Raw genomic sequence first — 16,007 nt, 5'->3', positions numbered from 1 at the left:
TTCTTCCCCGTTCCTCGGTGAACTAGTTCGCGACGTCAAGGTTGGGTTGAGCAGTGCAAGTAGAACACAAATGTTACTAGAAAAGAAGCGGCTTTACCTGTGCTGTCAAGTTGAGAAACACTTTTCGACGAAAGTGTATCAGTAATCCATAGTAACATTGATGTAAGGGGGGGGGGAATAAATGACGGTTTGTAACGTCGTCCCCGAGGGTGGCTGCTGGATGGTAGGAGCGCTGCTGTTTGCCTTGTTGAGCAGCGATCTTCCGCTCCGCCTCCTGAGCTTGATTGACAGGGCGCACAAACCCCCGCCTCCTCCTTCCCATTGGTCGCCATCGTGGCTAGACCCGCCCACGTCGCACGCGATTGGTGGACTGCGGAGAAAAATATCCGTGGGGATACTTGCAGAGCCATCCCATTGGGTGGCTACGGGAAGACGCGTTAGAAAACTACAACTCCCAGTGTTCGCTAGTTTTGACGTGCGTTTGATTCGTGTCACGAGACAGCCCGGAATTATAACTTTTATTGAAAAGAGTGCGAAATATACATTTGCCCCTACTTATTAAATGTGAACAGAAAGTTCTTTAAAATAACTAGGATAAAAGATACAATAAAATTCCGCTTTTGTTGATTTACAACGTATAATCCGCCTGCCTCCCCGCTCTTGTGCGCATGTCCGCGGTGGAGTCCTATATACTTTAGCATCTCATGACTAGCCTTAAAACCGTATTTCTTCCTGTGATGTAGGACCCGATGCCGAGAACAGCATCCGAGTGTTTTTTCACTTCATTCGTTTGCTCCATAAGTGCCCAACGTGGTCGTGTCTGTGACTTATTTTATCAACTGCTGCGTCACTCTTTATAAAAAGTGGCAGAGAAAAGTTGGAACAGGAGGTTGTTTTTGGATGTTAGCAATAGCATGCTAACGCTAGCCCTCTAGCTGAGAGGCTAAAGGGAACAGGAGTGGCCGGTCAACAGCCAAGGTAGGCGGGGCAGACGAGACGGAATGTGTCAATAAACAGCTCGATTTAATTCATAATATGACAAGCTTTAATGTTATTGTTTTAATATCCGTGAAAATCACATTTGTTGTCCATTCATTCGTTGAACTGTCGCCACAGCCAAACAAAACTGGTTTTTCTTTCTGTTTGTTATGTATTATTAAATTTGGCCTTTAATAAAAAACATGTTTTTGTATCGCTTCAAGAGATATATTTTCAAAAATTTGTGAAAATTGGGTGTTCAAAAGTTTGCCATCCACTTCCGGTGAGCCTTTGATCAGCTGCTTGAACGTAAGCTCCTGCAATAATTGCCAAAAACAGTCGTTTTAACGACTACTTGTCTGGATATTATGCTCATATCACTAAAGATATGTCTCAAGCATCTCGGATCTATGATCGTGATGCTCTTTTCAACATCAGAGAGTCGATGGAGGATTATAACCGCGACCGTTATCAACGTCCGGTGAATATGTTTCCGGCTCCGCTTCTCATCGACTCGGACTCTGTGGAATATCGTTTGATCTCTCGGGTACCGGGCGATTTCCACAAGCGATCGAGTCGGTCTGGAGTTCAGGTCAGGATGAGACGAGCAGTCGCGATCGCTCGGACGTCATCGATGTTTGATCGACATTCCTCTTGCTGCAGAGCATGACGACACATCAGCGCTGCCGTCTGTCCAGACCTCAACGAAAGGTGGTAAGATTTTTTCATTTCCTCTCTTTAATTCGGCTTTTACAACCGAGTTGAACTTCAGTGACAGCTGGTACCCACGTGACCGCTGTTCGCTTCAAAAGATCCCGCTCTGCGCGCCTGTCAGTGACGCGGCGTCGTCAGTGACGTCATCGGTGCTGAATGTGGGACTTCTTAATGTTCGCTCCATTACTAATAAATCCTTTATTCTTAATGATCTTTTCACAAGAGTTAATTTGGATTTATTATGTCTTTCTGAGACTTGGCAGAGATTGGAAGAGTTTATTCATCTGAACGAACTCTGTCCAGTAGGGAGCGCTGTCCTGGGGAAGCCTCGCCTCTCTGGTCGTGGAGGAGGTCTTGCTACTGTTTTTAGGGAGAGTTGTTCTTGCAAAGTGATTCAGACACAGGAATTCACTTCTTTTGAGTCTCAGATGATCTTGGTTGGTTCTACAAGACCTTTCTAATGTGTGTCAATCTACCGTCCGCCTGGTCCTGCGGCGGTGTTCTTGAAAGACTTTAGTGACTTCTTATCTTCCATTATTCAAATGGAATCTGTCCATATTCTTGGAGACTTTAATCTTCATATTGATGACGTCACATCTTGTTCTGCTAAAGAACTTTTAACTTTAACAGAAGCCTTTAATTTTGAGCAACATGTTTCTGAACCCACTCATCAAAAAGGCCACATTTTAGACTTGGTTTTTACTCTTGGCCTGGACATTTCTAATTTATCTGTACATGATGTCCATCTGAGTGATCATTCTCTTGTCTTGTTTAACCTGGACTTCATCCCTGAACCTAAGCCTTTGAAAGTTAGGTCTCAGAGGCGTGTCATCTCAGCCGATACTGCAGACAGTTTTTCTGCTATGTTTGACCGTCTTCCCTTTGATGACTGCCCAGACGTGCACAGTTTGATTCACTGTTTCACTGATCATTGTGTTGAAATACTGGATCAAGTGGCACCTGTTAAATCGAACTTGAAAATTCAGTAAAAACGGTGCCCTTGGACAAATGAAGATCTCCTGAGTCTGAAGAGACTTTGTCGAAAGACTGAGCGTCTCTGGAAGTCCACTAAACTTGAGGTGCATAGACTTCACCTCAGGGATCTGATGACTTCTTACAATGAGATGGTAGAAACTGCTAGATCTGATTACATCAGAAAACTGGTAGCAGCAAATAGGAAAAACCCCAAAGTTTTGTTTGACACGATTAATTCTCTCGTGTCTCCTGCTCCTCAAATCACGCCTGTCTTCTGTGAAGCTGACAGCAATGCATTGTTGAGATTTTTCATTGACAAAATTAAATTGATCAAAGAGAAAATCTCTCCCCCTTTGTTTGGAACCCCTACTGTCTCTGAGCCCCTCTCCTCCTCTTGGTCCTCCTTCACTGCTGTATCTTTGGGTGATATTTCGGCACTAGTGAACAAGATGAAACCCTCCTCTTGCTCAGATGACGTCCTTCCTTGTAGGCTTTTTATCAAAGTATTTGATGTAATTGGCCCCTGGGTTACTAATATGGTGAACCTCTCCCTTTCCACAGTGGTTTTTCCCAATGCATTTAAACATGCCATTGTGGAGCCTCTGCTCAAAAAACCAGGCTTAGACCCAACTGACCTCAGTAATTTCAGGCCTATTTCTAAGCTCCCTTTCTTGTCCAAGATCTTGGAGAAGGTGGTGTCTGAGCAGCTGTCTTTGTTCCTGGATCAGAGAGACATCCATGAGAAGTTTCAGTCTGGCTTCCGTAAACATCACTCTACGGAGACAGCTTTATTGAAAGTGTCCAGTGACATCATGATGTCGGCTGAATCTGGTAAATTCACTGTTCTGGTTCTTTTGGATCTGTCCTCAGCCTTTGACACAGTTCTCATCTTACCTTTCTGGGCGCAGTTTTAGTGTATCTGCCAATCAAATGAGGTCTGAATCGGCAGATCTGTTGTGTGGAGTCCCTCAAGGTTCTGTTCTGGGTCCTTTATTGTTTTTGCTGTACTTGATTCCCCTGGGTAAAATCATTCAGAGATTTCCAGATGTTTCTTATCACATTTTTGCTGATGACATCCAGCTCTACTGCTCTTTTGATCCAACTGAGCCCCAGAGGCTGAACAGCTTAGTCAATTTTTTGCTAGAAATCAAACAATGGCTGAAAACACTTTACAGCTAAATGTGGACAAAACTGAAACTCTGGTGATTGCTCCTGATGATAAGATTCCAGGGTTGAGTCAGTACTTGGGTGACTTAGGTCAGTCTGTCAAACTGAGCCTGAGAAACCTGGGTGTTGTATTTGATAAAGACATGTCTCTTGTTCAACACTGTAGAAAACTGACCAGAAACTGTTTCCTTCAACTGAGAAAAATCTCTAAACTTAGGAAAATGTTGTCAGAACATGATCTGGAGCTTGTAATCCATGTGTTTGTTTCTTCTCGTCTGGACTATTGTAACAGTTTGTTTTCATGTCTTAACAAGAAGGAGTTGTCTCGTCTGCAGTTGATTCAGAACTGTGCAGCGAGAATTCTAACCCGCTCAAGTAGAAGAACTCACATTTCTCCGTTCCTTAAAACTCTTCACTGGCTTCCAGTTTCTTTCAGGATCAACTTTAAAATTCTGGTTCTTACTTTCAGAGCTATTCATGGTCAGGCTCCTCCTTACATCAGTGATCTGATCCAGCCTTACACCCCAGCTCGGGCTCTGAGGTCTGTGAATCAGAATCTACTTATGGTTCCACGCACACGGCTCAGGACCAGAGGAGAGAAATCTTTTCAGGCTGTTGCTCCTAAGCTTTGGAACGATCTTCCTCTCTCTTTGCGCATGATGGATCTACTGACTCCTTTAAGAAACATCTTAAGACGTTTCTATTTGTTCAGGCTTTTCCTTGAATTTCTCGAACTCCTGTGTTGTTCTCAGTATTATCTTGATCTTTAAAGTGTATATACTTTTTTGAGTATTGTTTTGTTTGTTTAAGCGCTTTGTGACCCTGGTCTGGAAAAGCGCTATATAAATAAATATTACTTACTTACTTACTTACTTCGGTGATGACGTCACTCAACAGTTCAGTAATGCTCTGTCAGTTACTTTGATAATAATCACCTTCATTATTAGTCACAGAACTTGTATGACAATATGTGCTATCGTCTACTAATAGTTTACGACTGACATGTTTTCATTTCCAGCATCATTTTGCTGAACGCATGGACTGATCCATTGTATGTTGCTTAAGACTTTAAAGAGTTCTTTTGTGACATTTGTAAAGTGGCACGTGTGGTCTGACAATAATCATTTCGTCCGATATAACTTGTACCAAATTGTTGATAGACTTTTCAGATTTGAGTGAATTTGGATCTTTCATTCAAATGCATGATTAAACACTGTCAACTTTTACTGAACATATATAATGAACATAATGAAGATTTAGGGTGCCCACTTGCTGCGTATTCCTTGAAAACATTCATTTTAATTAAACTAAGCAGACCAACTTTAAACATTCGGTACCGGATGTTTGCTTTTCATTGACCCCTTTTATTATTATTCTACTTATTTGACAGTTCTGCTCTTCGTTTTCCTTGTTTCAAACATAGTTTTGCCATGGACGGTGCAAAGGAAGCTGCCTCGGAGAGGATTCTCCTGGAGCCATACAAATACTTGTTGCAGTTGCCTGGTGAGTGAAGAGCTGGAGCTTTGTTTTATTTTCTTCTGCAGATAATGCAGATGTTATTGAACAGTGCCAGACGGAAACTCATTTCAAAATGAGACTTTAATGACTTCCTCTCATGTTTCAAATGGTCTAGTCTTCCTCTCCAAGATGCAGCAAGTCCCTCATCATGACCAACTTATTACTTGAAATCTTGGCGAAGGAGAGGTCATGAGAGCAAAATCCATTATTAGGTAATGATGGTTTTAACTCCTCCAGCCAACTGTCATCACGTCCCGCTTTGTTTATACAACGATTGCCTTGGAGGTGAAGACTTCCTGGATTCATGACGTGCGGTGACAAACCTGTATGTTTGACCAATCACTGTAGAGTGGTTGTTGTTATAGTAAACAAGATTTAATCTCCAGAAAAACAAAAGTACATTTTCTAATGTTAATATTTTAATGAAAAGAGGGGTTTTGCTCTTTAAGTCGCATATGCCGACATTAACTGCAATACTATCTAAAGCAGGGGTGTCAAACTGGTCCAGAAAAGGGCCGAGACGGTGCAGGTTTTTGTTCCAACCAATCAAGCACACATGAGTTAACCAATCAGGTGTCGGCTTAAACAAGCAACACCTGACTGACAATTAATTGATTACTGTCTTCAGACGCCTGATTGGTTCAACTTTATGTGCTTGACTGGTTGGAACAAAAACCTACACCACCCCGGCCCTTTACTGGACCGGTTTGACACATGTGATCTAAAGCGTAAGTGATGGAGTCCGACAGACGTGTAAAAATAAATGCAAGTAACCAAAGATTTGGACACATGCATTTTAATATGTTTTTTACAACATATTAACAATTCTTTATCTACTGTTGAGTCTTTGTTTAATACATTTTGCTCATATGCATGGTATACTTTTTACTTTTTTTGTGTGGGTATACTATCCTGCATAGTTCCTTAAATGGGAGTTAAATGGGAGTCATTTATGACCATATTCTAAGTCATAGTGATTTTTAATATATTCCTAAATCGAGGGCTCATGTTCAAGTCATACTGTGTTGCCCTAAAGAAGATGGGTTTCCTAATTTGATGTTGGTAAATGGGTCAAGTCATCTGGGTTAATAATGTGCTCAAATCATTTTTTTTTTTTTTACCCAAAGCTTCAGTGTCATTATGCTTGGAAGAAATCACCGTTTTCAAGATGGGAAAAATGCCAATTAGACGTGAAAATCTGGGTCTTCTTGTTCTAGTTTGGAAACATAATTGCTTGTTGTTCAATTCCTCCACTTAATTTAAGTTGGCCTCGTTCAACGTTGTTCTGAAATTATTTCTGGCTCAGTGCTCAAACCTACAAAACATAATTAAGTTTCCATGTTGAGATCCCAAAACGATTCTTACAACCACAATTTCATCAACGGTGGAGACGCAAGACCATGTACATTTTCATGAAGTGCTAATTAGAACCACCCAGCATGTATTTTTTTAGCTACTAAGTTTGGTTTATAAATAAAATGACTGTATTTATGCGGCCCTCGTAATATCAAAGTATGATGATGTATAAATGGTTCTAATGCATTAACAAATGTATTTTGTATTTATTATTTTCATTTTACATTTCAACACTCATTTACTTTGTGTGTCATTTTTTGAGTATATATAAATCTCTCAAAACATTTTTTATAAGTTAGTTGAAGAAATGTTTTGAAAAAATCTTGTATATACATGAATAAAATTGCACCTAATTTAGCTTAATAAAAGTCACAGCCTAATGACGAATGTCCTTTTTTAGGGATTTCTTTGTCTTTCTTTTTGCTTTTCGGCCCCTAACAACATTCACATAATTTAATGTGGCCCTTGAAGAATTATAATTGCCCACCCCTGATTTAGATAGATCACACACAGAAACACAGACGATAGATTTATGAAACAAGAACAAAGTGCAATAAAAAGAAAGTGCAAGATGACCCAAGATAAAGATAAAGAACATGGATCAAAGAAAAAGGATACAAAGTTTAACATGGAATATCATCTTTTTTTTCGCTCCTCTCCTGCCCCCAAACTCCGAACTAAACAAACTAATAGCACGAGGAATGAATGAGTCCCTGAGTCTATTAGTGTTGCATCATGGGAGGAGCATACATTCACTCCATCTGCTTCTCTGCTCACTGATGACAGTGTTCAGAGGATGACTCCATGAGTCCATGATGGACAATAGTTTGTCCAGAGATCTCCTCTCAGCAACTGTCACCAGTGAGTCCAGCTTCAACCACAGAGCCAGCCCTTGTTAAATTATCGGAGCCTCCTCAGAAAGTACAGTCTACTCTGGACCTTCTTATACACATGGTCTGTGTTGCAGGACCAGTCCAGTATTTAAACAGATTTGTAAGCAGCCAAAATAGTGAAGCAGGAAACTCAGTTTGTTGAATAAATCGTTGTGTATCCATCACAGGGAAGCAGGTGAGGACCAAACTCGCCCAAGCATTCAACCACTGGCTGGACGTTTCAGAAGATAAACTTCAGGTAAGAAGTACATTTGGAGCTGCATGATCTTCAAATGGGTAAATTCATTGTTTAATTTGAAGAGATGGATACATATTCATATTATTTAGAGGGAGGGGGGAACAAAACATTATTTAAATGATGTATATTTATTATATAATAAAGCAAATCAAACATTGCACATAAGAAGAGTATGATATGATCTAACATTTTCACTTGGACCATCTGAGTCATGCATGGTTAGTCAAAGAGCTGCTTAATCCACAGGTTTGTTAATCTTGGCGACACAAGGAATGATACACTTTCACAAATGAAACTACAGTTGAACAAAAGTACACCAACTTTTACGACAACAGTAGACTCACACTTGACCAAAAGTACGAAAATGTTTTGTATTGATTGGCAAGTTTGAGCAGATCAACATCAACAATAGTGTTGTGTAGTAGTTTCACAGTTATTCCATCAATGCGTAAAAAGTATGTTGTACAGATGGGCAGAGATTCATGCCAAGGCTGGGGGGGGGTCATCTGGTGGGGGTGTTTGGCAGTCCTACGTTCACACACACACATATACACACACACAGTTAAAATATAACATGTAAATTACATTAGAAATGTAATTAAACTCAGGTATTTTAAGTCTGTTTCCGAATTATACCTCCATTCTTTTACAGTAAAAAAGGAATTTTGACTTGAATATTGTTTTGTGACGGATTTCTCTTTTAAGACATAAGAGTGAACCTCTTGGGAACAGAGGGGGGAGTAGAAAGGTGTCTGCTGTCACTGTCAAAGAATCATCACAAACAAAAAGAAGAGCTCTGCAGCAGAGACATGAAACATTTATCAAAGTCTCCTTCGACGCATTTGTTTGAATCCAAGACATCTTAAGATGATTGTGTTTTTTAGACCTTCAAACTGATCGAAACAATAAAAATTCAATCCTCACACAAAACACAACTTTTAAATGTTGCATCATACGACAGGGGCTCTTTTATTCCTTCTATCTATCAAGTCTGTTTTCATTTCTCTTTGGCATTTTTGATTCGGCACAAACAAAGTGTTTATTGCCAGCACCGTAAAAACAAAACAGGACTTTTTGTAGTGTTGTGGAAATGCAATATAAAAGAAACATCTTTGGGACTATAAGGCACTTCAAATGACACTTTAAGCTTTCACAAAAATTGATGTTGCGTCTTACCTCGTGAATGAAAATGGACCCATTCATTATCACTTATAGTGTTAAAATATGGCAAACGACAAAAAGAGTAAAATACTGACTCATAAAATTAAATAAATAGTTTAATTTAACAATATTTTGCGTTGAACACTGAATACATTCTCATTCAAATTGCGTATTTTTGTACTTTTCATATTATTCAACCACAATATGTTCTTAAACGGAATCTTCCTGTCGTGTTAAGAGAAAAAGCCGAGACAAAGTACAATTTGAATACACCAAAAACAGTTTTAAAAGTAACTTTGACAGTTTAAGAAGGACTGTTGGTATCATGAGATCCAAGAATCTTCCTAGAAGAGGGGGATGAACTGTGTACTCTGCAGAAAATGTCTCCCGGTGCGCGATGACCTCAATTTCTAGCGCTCTACGAACACGTCCGGCCACTATCTCATTGTCTGACGTTACGGTTTGAAAACATTGGCATGAGATCGCAGGTGGAGAAAATCTTAACGCAATAAATCTTAGTCAAGCATTTCTTTTTTTTCCTTCACTGTCCCAGCAGAGTTGTTTTTAAGAGGCAGCAGCAGGTAAACAAAGTAATTGCCAACATTGCAGTTCACCAGCGCATCTGCATCTGGGAGCTTGGTCAGGTTTGCTGAGTGCAAGAGGTGCACTTGACGGAGTGTGTGTTTGTGTTTGTGTGCACCTTGTGTAAACCGGGCCCCTGTGTGTATTGACACTAATGAGACAATTACCGTTTGCAGCACAGATGGCGAGGTAGTCGAGTAAAGCCAAATGATGCGATGATCCTTGTCACACTTTTTGTTTAATATCAAGGCATCCGTTGCGGAGCCACTTTGTTATTCACCTGTTTGCATCCTAGACACCATTAGCATGTAGCGTACACTGGAAACTCCATATATAGGTTAAGTGGCTGTGGATGCAAACGGACGTACATATTAACTGTATTGATCCTTATAACTTGCAATTTTGGCCCCTTGTGTGATTGAGTTAAACGGTCGTTCAAAATGTGCATCTACCTAATATGAAGTAGGAGTTGGATTTTGATACTGTCCTTTTTGTTGTTAGAGGCTCAAATGATCTGAATTATATATATTTATATTTGTTTGTTTTCCTCTTACTGTTGTACATCCATCATCCCAGTCACATGAACACTAATCTACTTTGGTTTTTGAGATGCTTGGGACAGAAAAAAATCTTGTTTAGGGTTTTTTTTAAGGTTGTTAAAAATGAATCTTATTATAAAAACTGGATTAAATGACATTTTACTTTGTACTGGAGAGAGAAAAACGGCAACCTATAAATCATAGTGACATTTGTGCTTGTTATATTTGATCAAGATCTTACAAAAGTATTGTTTATTCTGACCGTAACTGACGGCTACGTTATTTATGTCAATCATGATATGACCTGTAGTACCATTAACAGCCTGAGCACATTATAGTTCTGATGCTCAGAGAAGTAAAATCATTTTGTGTCTTTCAGTCGTTAACTATGGTTTGGCTTTATGTTAAATTTGTCTTAAATATTCGTTGTATCCTATACTTTTCCTGGTACCTCAGATGTTATTTCGATCACACTGCATGGTCGGATAATTGGCCACATGTCGACAGAATATATGGAAATGTATGTCCTTGATTCTAGAGATGAATGTGGAACCAACTTGTATTCGTATGATGTTCCTGGTGGTTGTTGAAGTTGATGCGGGAGTGAAAACGAGACTGGGAATGGAGAGAGCAATGAACCAGCGAAGCTCTTGGGAGGTTTCATGGTGGTTTAGAAATGCATTGCTGCAGACTGGGTTCTTGTTTTGGCAGGAGCGAGGATTCCCAATTCTCAGAATCTGGGCTGATACTAATCCATCATCGAAAAAGCAACTTGCTCGGTTTAAAATGTTCGCTGCAGCACGATAACAAACAGCCATTGTCATTATGGACACGTTTCAAGTACTTTCCTAGTGACGTCAACGGTACCTGGTTTCATCAGAATCTTGCCACACATGTTATGAATGTTCGGTTCGAAGACTGTCAATTCTGTGTTGACAAATTTAGGTGGAAGTTCCCTGAACGTCTACATAAAACGACTCCCTCGGTGACCCCATGACTTATTCACCGACCACATCTGTGTGGTGAACCAACCCTTCGGGAGAGCATGTGCAGGCTGGTGTGAATGCACCTCGCGTGTCGTCGCTCTGGCCTCCACGCCTCCCGCACGACCGCTCTCTAAACTCCAGCTGAACCCTGCGCTCAGACTCCAGCGCTCGGATCGTCATCATTAGCACACTCCTGCCAAGAGAGAGGGCGCCATGGAAACGACTATCTTCAGATAAATGAGGCGGCGGCGACAGTAGTACGCTGTCTCTGGTCATTTTGTAAATGCAGTTCTTATGAAGTCGCTGCAGGTGTGTGTGTGTGTGTGTGTGTGTGTGTGTGTGTGTGTGTGTGTGTGTGTGTGTGTGTGTGTGTGTGTGTGTGTGTGTGTGTGTGTGTGTGTGTGTGTGTGTGTGTGTGTGTGTGTGTGTGTGTGTGTGTGTGTGTGTGTGTGTGTGTGTGTGTGTGTGTGTGTGTGTGTGTGTGTGTGTGTGTGTGGGGTCCTGAGTTTTGCTCTGACCTTTAGTGACGATTCTGGATGATTGAACATGAAGAGTGATGGAGGCTTCCGTAGTGTTCAAGGACTTTTAGCTCCGACTTGTTCAAGGCCTCGGAACGAAAACAACCCATCAAACAAAACATTAGCAACATCATGGAAGTACAGTATAGCTGTTTACGTTCTGCAGTTTCACTGTTTATTTTATTTTTTTTATTTCCACTCAGTACTTGGTTTTAAATATATTCTAGCAACTACTGTCAAGGACGACAAAGCCTGTTGTCTTTATTCACACTGTTACAAACCGATTCATCAGCAAAGCTATGAACTCCCATGATGCCCTTCTACATACTGCTTTATTTAGTGTTAGCTCATCGCTACAGTAGAGCTTAAATTGTTGGCATGTCAAGTGATCAACGGCTTTGATTGGTTGGCTGGGCGGCAAAGCATTATGGGAGTCGTTCAGGTCACTGTTACTGAGAGGGTTGTTGAGAGTAATGGCACCTCATACCCAAGTCATGATTTGGATTGAAAGTGTGCACAGAGATTAATAACGGTAAATCCATCGGATTTAGTTCAGGATTAGGGTTGTTTCATGAAGGCAAAATTAGGTTCTTGGAGACATTTAAAGTGTCGTGTTTTCCTCCACTACACTTCATGCCACTTCAAAATTCTAAGTGACTTCACGGCACATTTGATAATGGTAACCTGGTGGTAGGGCTGCATGATATATCGATATCGCAATATTGGAAATGGGTGCGATATGCATATCGAAAACGTGTGATAATTCAGAATTTTTCCTTGTATAAATCAAGCATTTCTTAAATGCGCACTTTGACAGATCAGTGTCACGTTCTGTTGTCAATTTGTACTTCTATGTCTCGTTGTCCTTTACGTCTCCGTCCGTCTGTGAGCTGTGCTGAGCAGCTTGCTAGGCTCGGTTGCTATGACGACGCGTCTGAAAGAAATCGCATTAACATCGTTATTGCAATTCAAGACGCAAATATCGCACCTATTTCCAATATTGCGCTGCCCTACCTGGTGGTTGACAAACTCACTGTCAGGCTGTGGTTAAGGGTTAAATCGATCAATTAAATGAAGTTGAAGTTACAACAAAACATGTAAATAAAAGTGCAGCAAAATCACCCTCAGCCCTTTATTTAGAACTTATGTTTTGACCTTATTCTTCAAACAACTCATCCTGATCCATGTTCACTCCATTAGTGAGTTTTCTTCCCACACTCACCTATTTGAAGTGTCTTTTCAATTTCCACGTCCTCTCTCATCCTGTGAAAGTCGGGTCATCGCTGAGACGACCCGTCCAGCTGAGACTCTGATTGCAGATGGACTCGACTCGAGGAGACCCGGAGCAGAGTCCTGCTGACACATGAAGATGAATTATCTTGTGCTCAATAATCAACACCATTATAATTATTGTTCTGGAGGGACGGCTGCACCACAGAAAGGATACCAGACGCTGAGGATCTGGAGACATTTCCTTGAAGGTGTCGACTCCAGCCAACTGTGGGCGAGAGAGCGTCTGAGAGAAAGAAAAGGTTGCATTTGGCAGAAGAACTGCTCGACCAGCTGAGTTTGGCCATCTGCCTGACCCACTGAGTCTCTCTTTTGTGCCCGTGGGCTCCATACGAACCGCAGACCCCAGCACTCGTCTTCCCAAATCCCCAAAGCAGTCGGACAGGCTGCTGGTCCAGCTTGTGTCCAGCTCCTGTATTTCTGCTCAATTGTGGCCACACAAAAAAAATGATCATCATGTCATCAAATTCCAAAGTATTAAATTATTAACACCATCGGTATCAAGGTTTAAACGATCAATGGCATTTCTTTTGGAGCTTTATTGGAATCAATAGACCCCTGAATAATGTATTACTTGAAGGTTTTGGATGAAGATCCGACTTCAGAACTGACCTCTTTATTAGACCGGTTTTCGGATTTTTTTTTTTTTCTAGAATTTGAATAAACGTTTGCTCCCTATTTGTTTTTCCTTTGATTCAATGGTGTCTTATGTATTTAAAATATATATACACACATATACACTCGTAAAAATAAACCGTGGATAATGAAAATTAAAATAAAATTGACTAGAACTATAAAATAAATATCTGAAATAAATTGAGTACTGAAATATATATTTAAATTCAGTAGATATTTGATTGTATATTACATTGTCATGTATGTTAACTGACAGGAGTCTAAAAATAAACTGAAACTAAAACTAAATAATTCATGTTTTTAAATGGTTTTAAAAAATGTCGGCCACAAGTGGTGGGTCGCGGGAGTTTACACTGGTGGGATCATGGCACCATCTAGTGGGCATGACCAGTATTACACCCGTAGTGTTGTCACAATCGTTGTCATGGAGACTCACCTGCGTGTCTCGTGTCCAGGTGATCACGGAAGTGACGGAGATGCTGCACAACGCCAGCCTGCTGATCGACGACATCGAGGACAGCTCCACGCTGCGGCGAGGCTTCCCCGTGGCCCACAGCATCTACGGCACGCCGTCCGTCATCAACTCGGCCAACTACGTCTACTTCCTGGGCCTGGAGAAGGTGCTGACCCTGGAGGAGCCCGAGGCCGTCAAGGTGTTCACGCGCCAGCTGCTGGAGCTGCACCGCGGCCAGGGCCTGGACATCCACTGGCGGGACACCTACACCTGCCCCACGGAGCAGGAGTACCGCACCATGGTGCTGAAGAAGACCGGCGGGCTCTTCGGTCTGGCCGTGGGGCTCATGCAGCTCTTCTCCACCTGGAAGCGGGACCTGAAGCCCCTCCTGGACACGCTGGGCCTCTTCTTCCAGATCCGCGACGACTACGCCAACCTGAGCTCGCGCGAGTACAGCGAGAACAAGAGCTTCTGCGAGGACCTGACGGAGGGAAAGTTCTCCTTCCCCACCATCCACGCCATCTGGTCCGAGCCCGAGAGCACGCAGGTGCAGAACATCCTGCGGCAGCGCACGGAGAACGTGGACATCAAGCGCTACTGCGTGGACTACCTGGAGAAGGTGGGCTCCTTCGCCTACACGCGCAAGACCCTGCGGGACCTGGAGGTGGAGGCGTACCGGCTGATCCGGGACCTGGGAGGAAACCCCCAGCTGGAGAGCCTCATCAAGCACCTCAGCAAGATGCACCACGAGGCAGAAGAGGATCAACACTCCGTCCAGAAACGCTGACCTTGTCGCGCCTGCTTCACTTCCTAAATCCACGATGATGCCTTCACAGCTTCGCTCCTGACGCCGTCACGACCAGAGGAGCAGAAGAAGAACCCAAAGTATTTTTATCTGCTGCGTGAAGTTTGTTCGCATGATGATGCCTTCTGGGATGTTGATGAAGTCACCAGAGTGCCCATCCTGAAGAGAAGATCTTTGTCACACGACTGTCGGCTCATTACGCAACACTCGCCTCGAGCCCTTTTTTCTTTTTTTGTACCTTTTGCCGAACATGACGTCGCCATGTTTACTTCTTAACGATCATGAAGCTTCGACGCTGATTCATCCTCACGCTCGTCCAGAGTCAGAATCACTGCATCTGAGTCGTCAATAAAAGACATTCAGACACGACTCGTTTCATTTGTCAAAACACATTTAAACATGTCCTGAGTTTGACCTGAAAGCAATGTGGCGCCACCTAGTGACCACACAAGTACATACAAGTACATCAGTGCCATGAGAATTGTTAAATTAAACATTTGTAAGCATCTTATTATTGTATTTAAATTAATATGAATATTAACGAAGTGAAATACATTGTTTTTTATATTTTTATTCCAATAATTGAAAAGAACATTTTCTCAATTCGGTATTTTTTAATCCGTAGTCTCTTTTATTCCATATTAAAATATTGGTACATTGTCACATGGTGGTCTATGCGTCGCATAATTGGCTGAAAGTTTGATCGAGTAGTTCAGTACTCTTTTGCAAGATAGTGAAACCATTACCATCATTTTTTTAATTGAATTATATTTATTATAATGTTGAATTTAAATGGTGTATTTTTTTTTTTTTAATTATAGGGATAAGAATATGAGAATATCTGTAAAAAAGGAAAACATACTGATATTTGACTTTTCAAATTCAATTATTAAATAAAAGATGTTCAATAAATAAAAGTCAGTAAAAACAATTTAATTGTTAAATTCAACCATTAAATATCCTAAAGACAGTGATATACTTCAATAATAGTTACATTCCTTAGGCACCATCATTAATCCAGTAACTGTTGCAAGGGACCGTCAAGCATAAAGAAAGAAAATTGTTTTAACATGATGGGAGAAAAATGATGTATTTTCCAAATCGAATTTACATAAAAATGTGTAGTTTTATATAATTCTATTTACATACATTATTACCCAAACATATGAATGTGATTTATTAGCACTTATCTGTTAT

General features: G+C 41.1%; 2 protein-coding genes across 5 annotated transcripts in view; one reads left to right on the top strand and one right to left on the bottom strand.

Annotated features, from left to right (window-relative positions):
- The window catches only part of arid4b (AT-rich interaction domain 4B), a 55,929-nt gene extending 55,691 nt beyond the window's left edge, over positions 1-238 (bottom strand). For all 3 annotated transcript variants that reach the window (XM_087802753.1, XM_087802754.1, XM_087802755.1), the window contains exon 1: positions 98-238. The gene's annotated coding sequence lies outside the window, so the exon portion shown is untranslated. The remainder of the gene's footprint in view (positions 1-97) is intronic.
- A 435-nt stretch (positions 239-673) lies between these two features.
- On the top strand, positions 674-15,165 carry ggps1 (geranylgeranyl diphosphate synthase 1). Of its 2 annotated transcripts, none has more exons than XM_087803197.1 (4): positions 674-978; positions 5,258-5,337; positions 7,769-7,839; positions 14,007-15,165. In XM_087803197.1, the coding sequence occupies exons 2-4, from the start codon at positions 5,265-5,267 to the stop codon at positions 14,790-14,792; spliced, it is 930 nt and encodes a 309-aa protein (XP_087659323.1). In that variant the 5' UTR covers positions 674-978; positions 5,258-5,264; the 3' UTR covers positions 14,793-15,165. The 2 variants fall into 2 exon arrangements, with proteins under 2 accessions (XP_087659323.1, XP_087659324.1); XM_087803198.1 differs by lacking the exon at positions 674-978 and adding an exon at positions 1,524-1,692.
- Positions 15,166-16,007: the final 842 nt, after the last annotated feature.

Source organism: Callionymus lyra, chromosome 11 (genome assembly GCF_982586985.1).
Source record: "Callionymus lyra chromosome 11, fCalLyr1.hap1.1, whole genome shotgun sequence".
NCBI classification, from domain to species: Eukaryota; Metazoa; Chordata; class Actinopteri; order Syngnathiformes; family Callionymidae; genus Callionymus; species Callionymus lyra.
The sequence above is the reverse complement of the archived record's forward strand: the minus strand, read 5'-3'. Positions and strand labels throughout refer to the sequence as shown.

Bases quoted from the DNA above. Each gene is read 5' to 3' on its own strand.
- ggps1 (XM_087803197.1), top strand. From the start codon at position 5,265: ATGGACGGTGCAAAGGAAGCTGCCTCGGAGAGGATTCTCCTGGAGCCA. The intron at 5,338-7,768 runs GTGAGTGAAGAG...TATCCATCACAG, and splicing joins ATACTTGTTGCAGTTGCCTG to GGAAGCAGGTGAGGACCAAA. The intron at 7,840-14,006 runs GTAAGAAGTACA...TCTCGTGTCCAG, and splicing joins TTTCAGAAGATAAACTTCAG to GTGATCACGGAAGTGACGGA.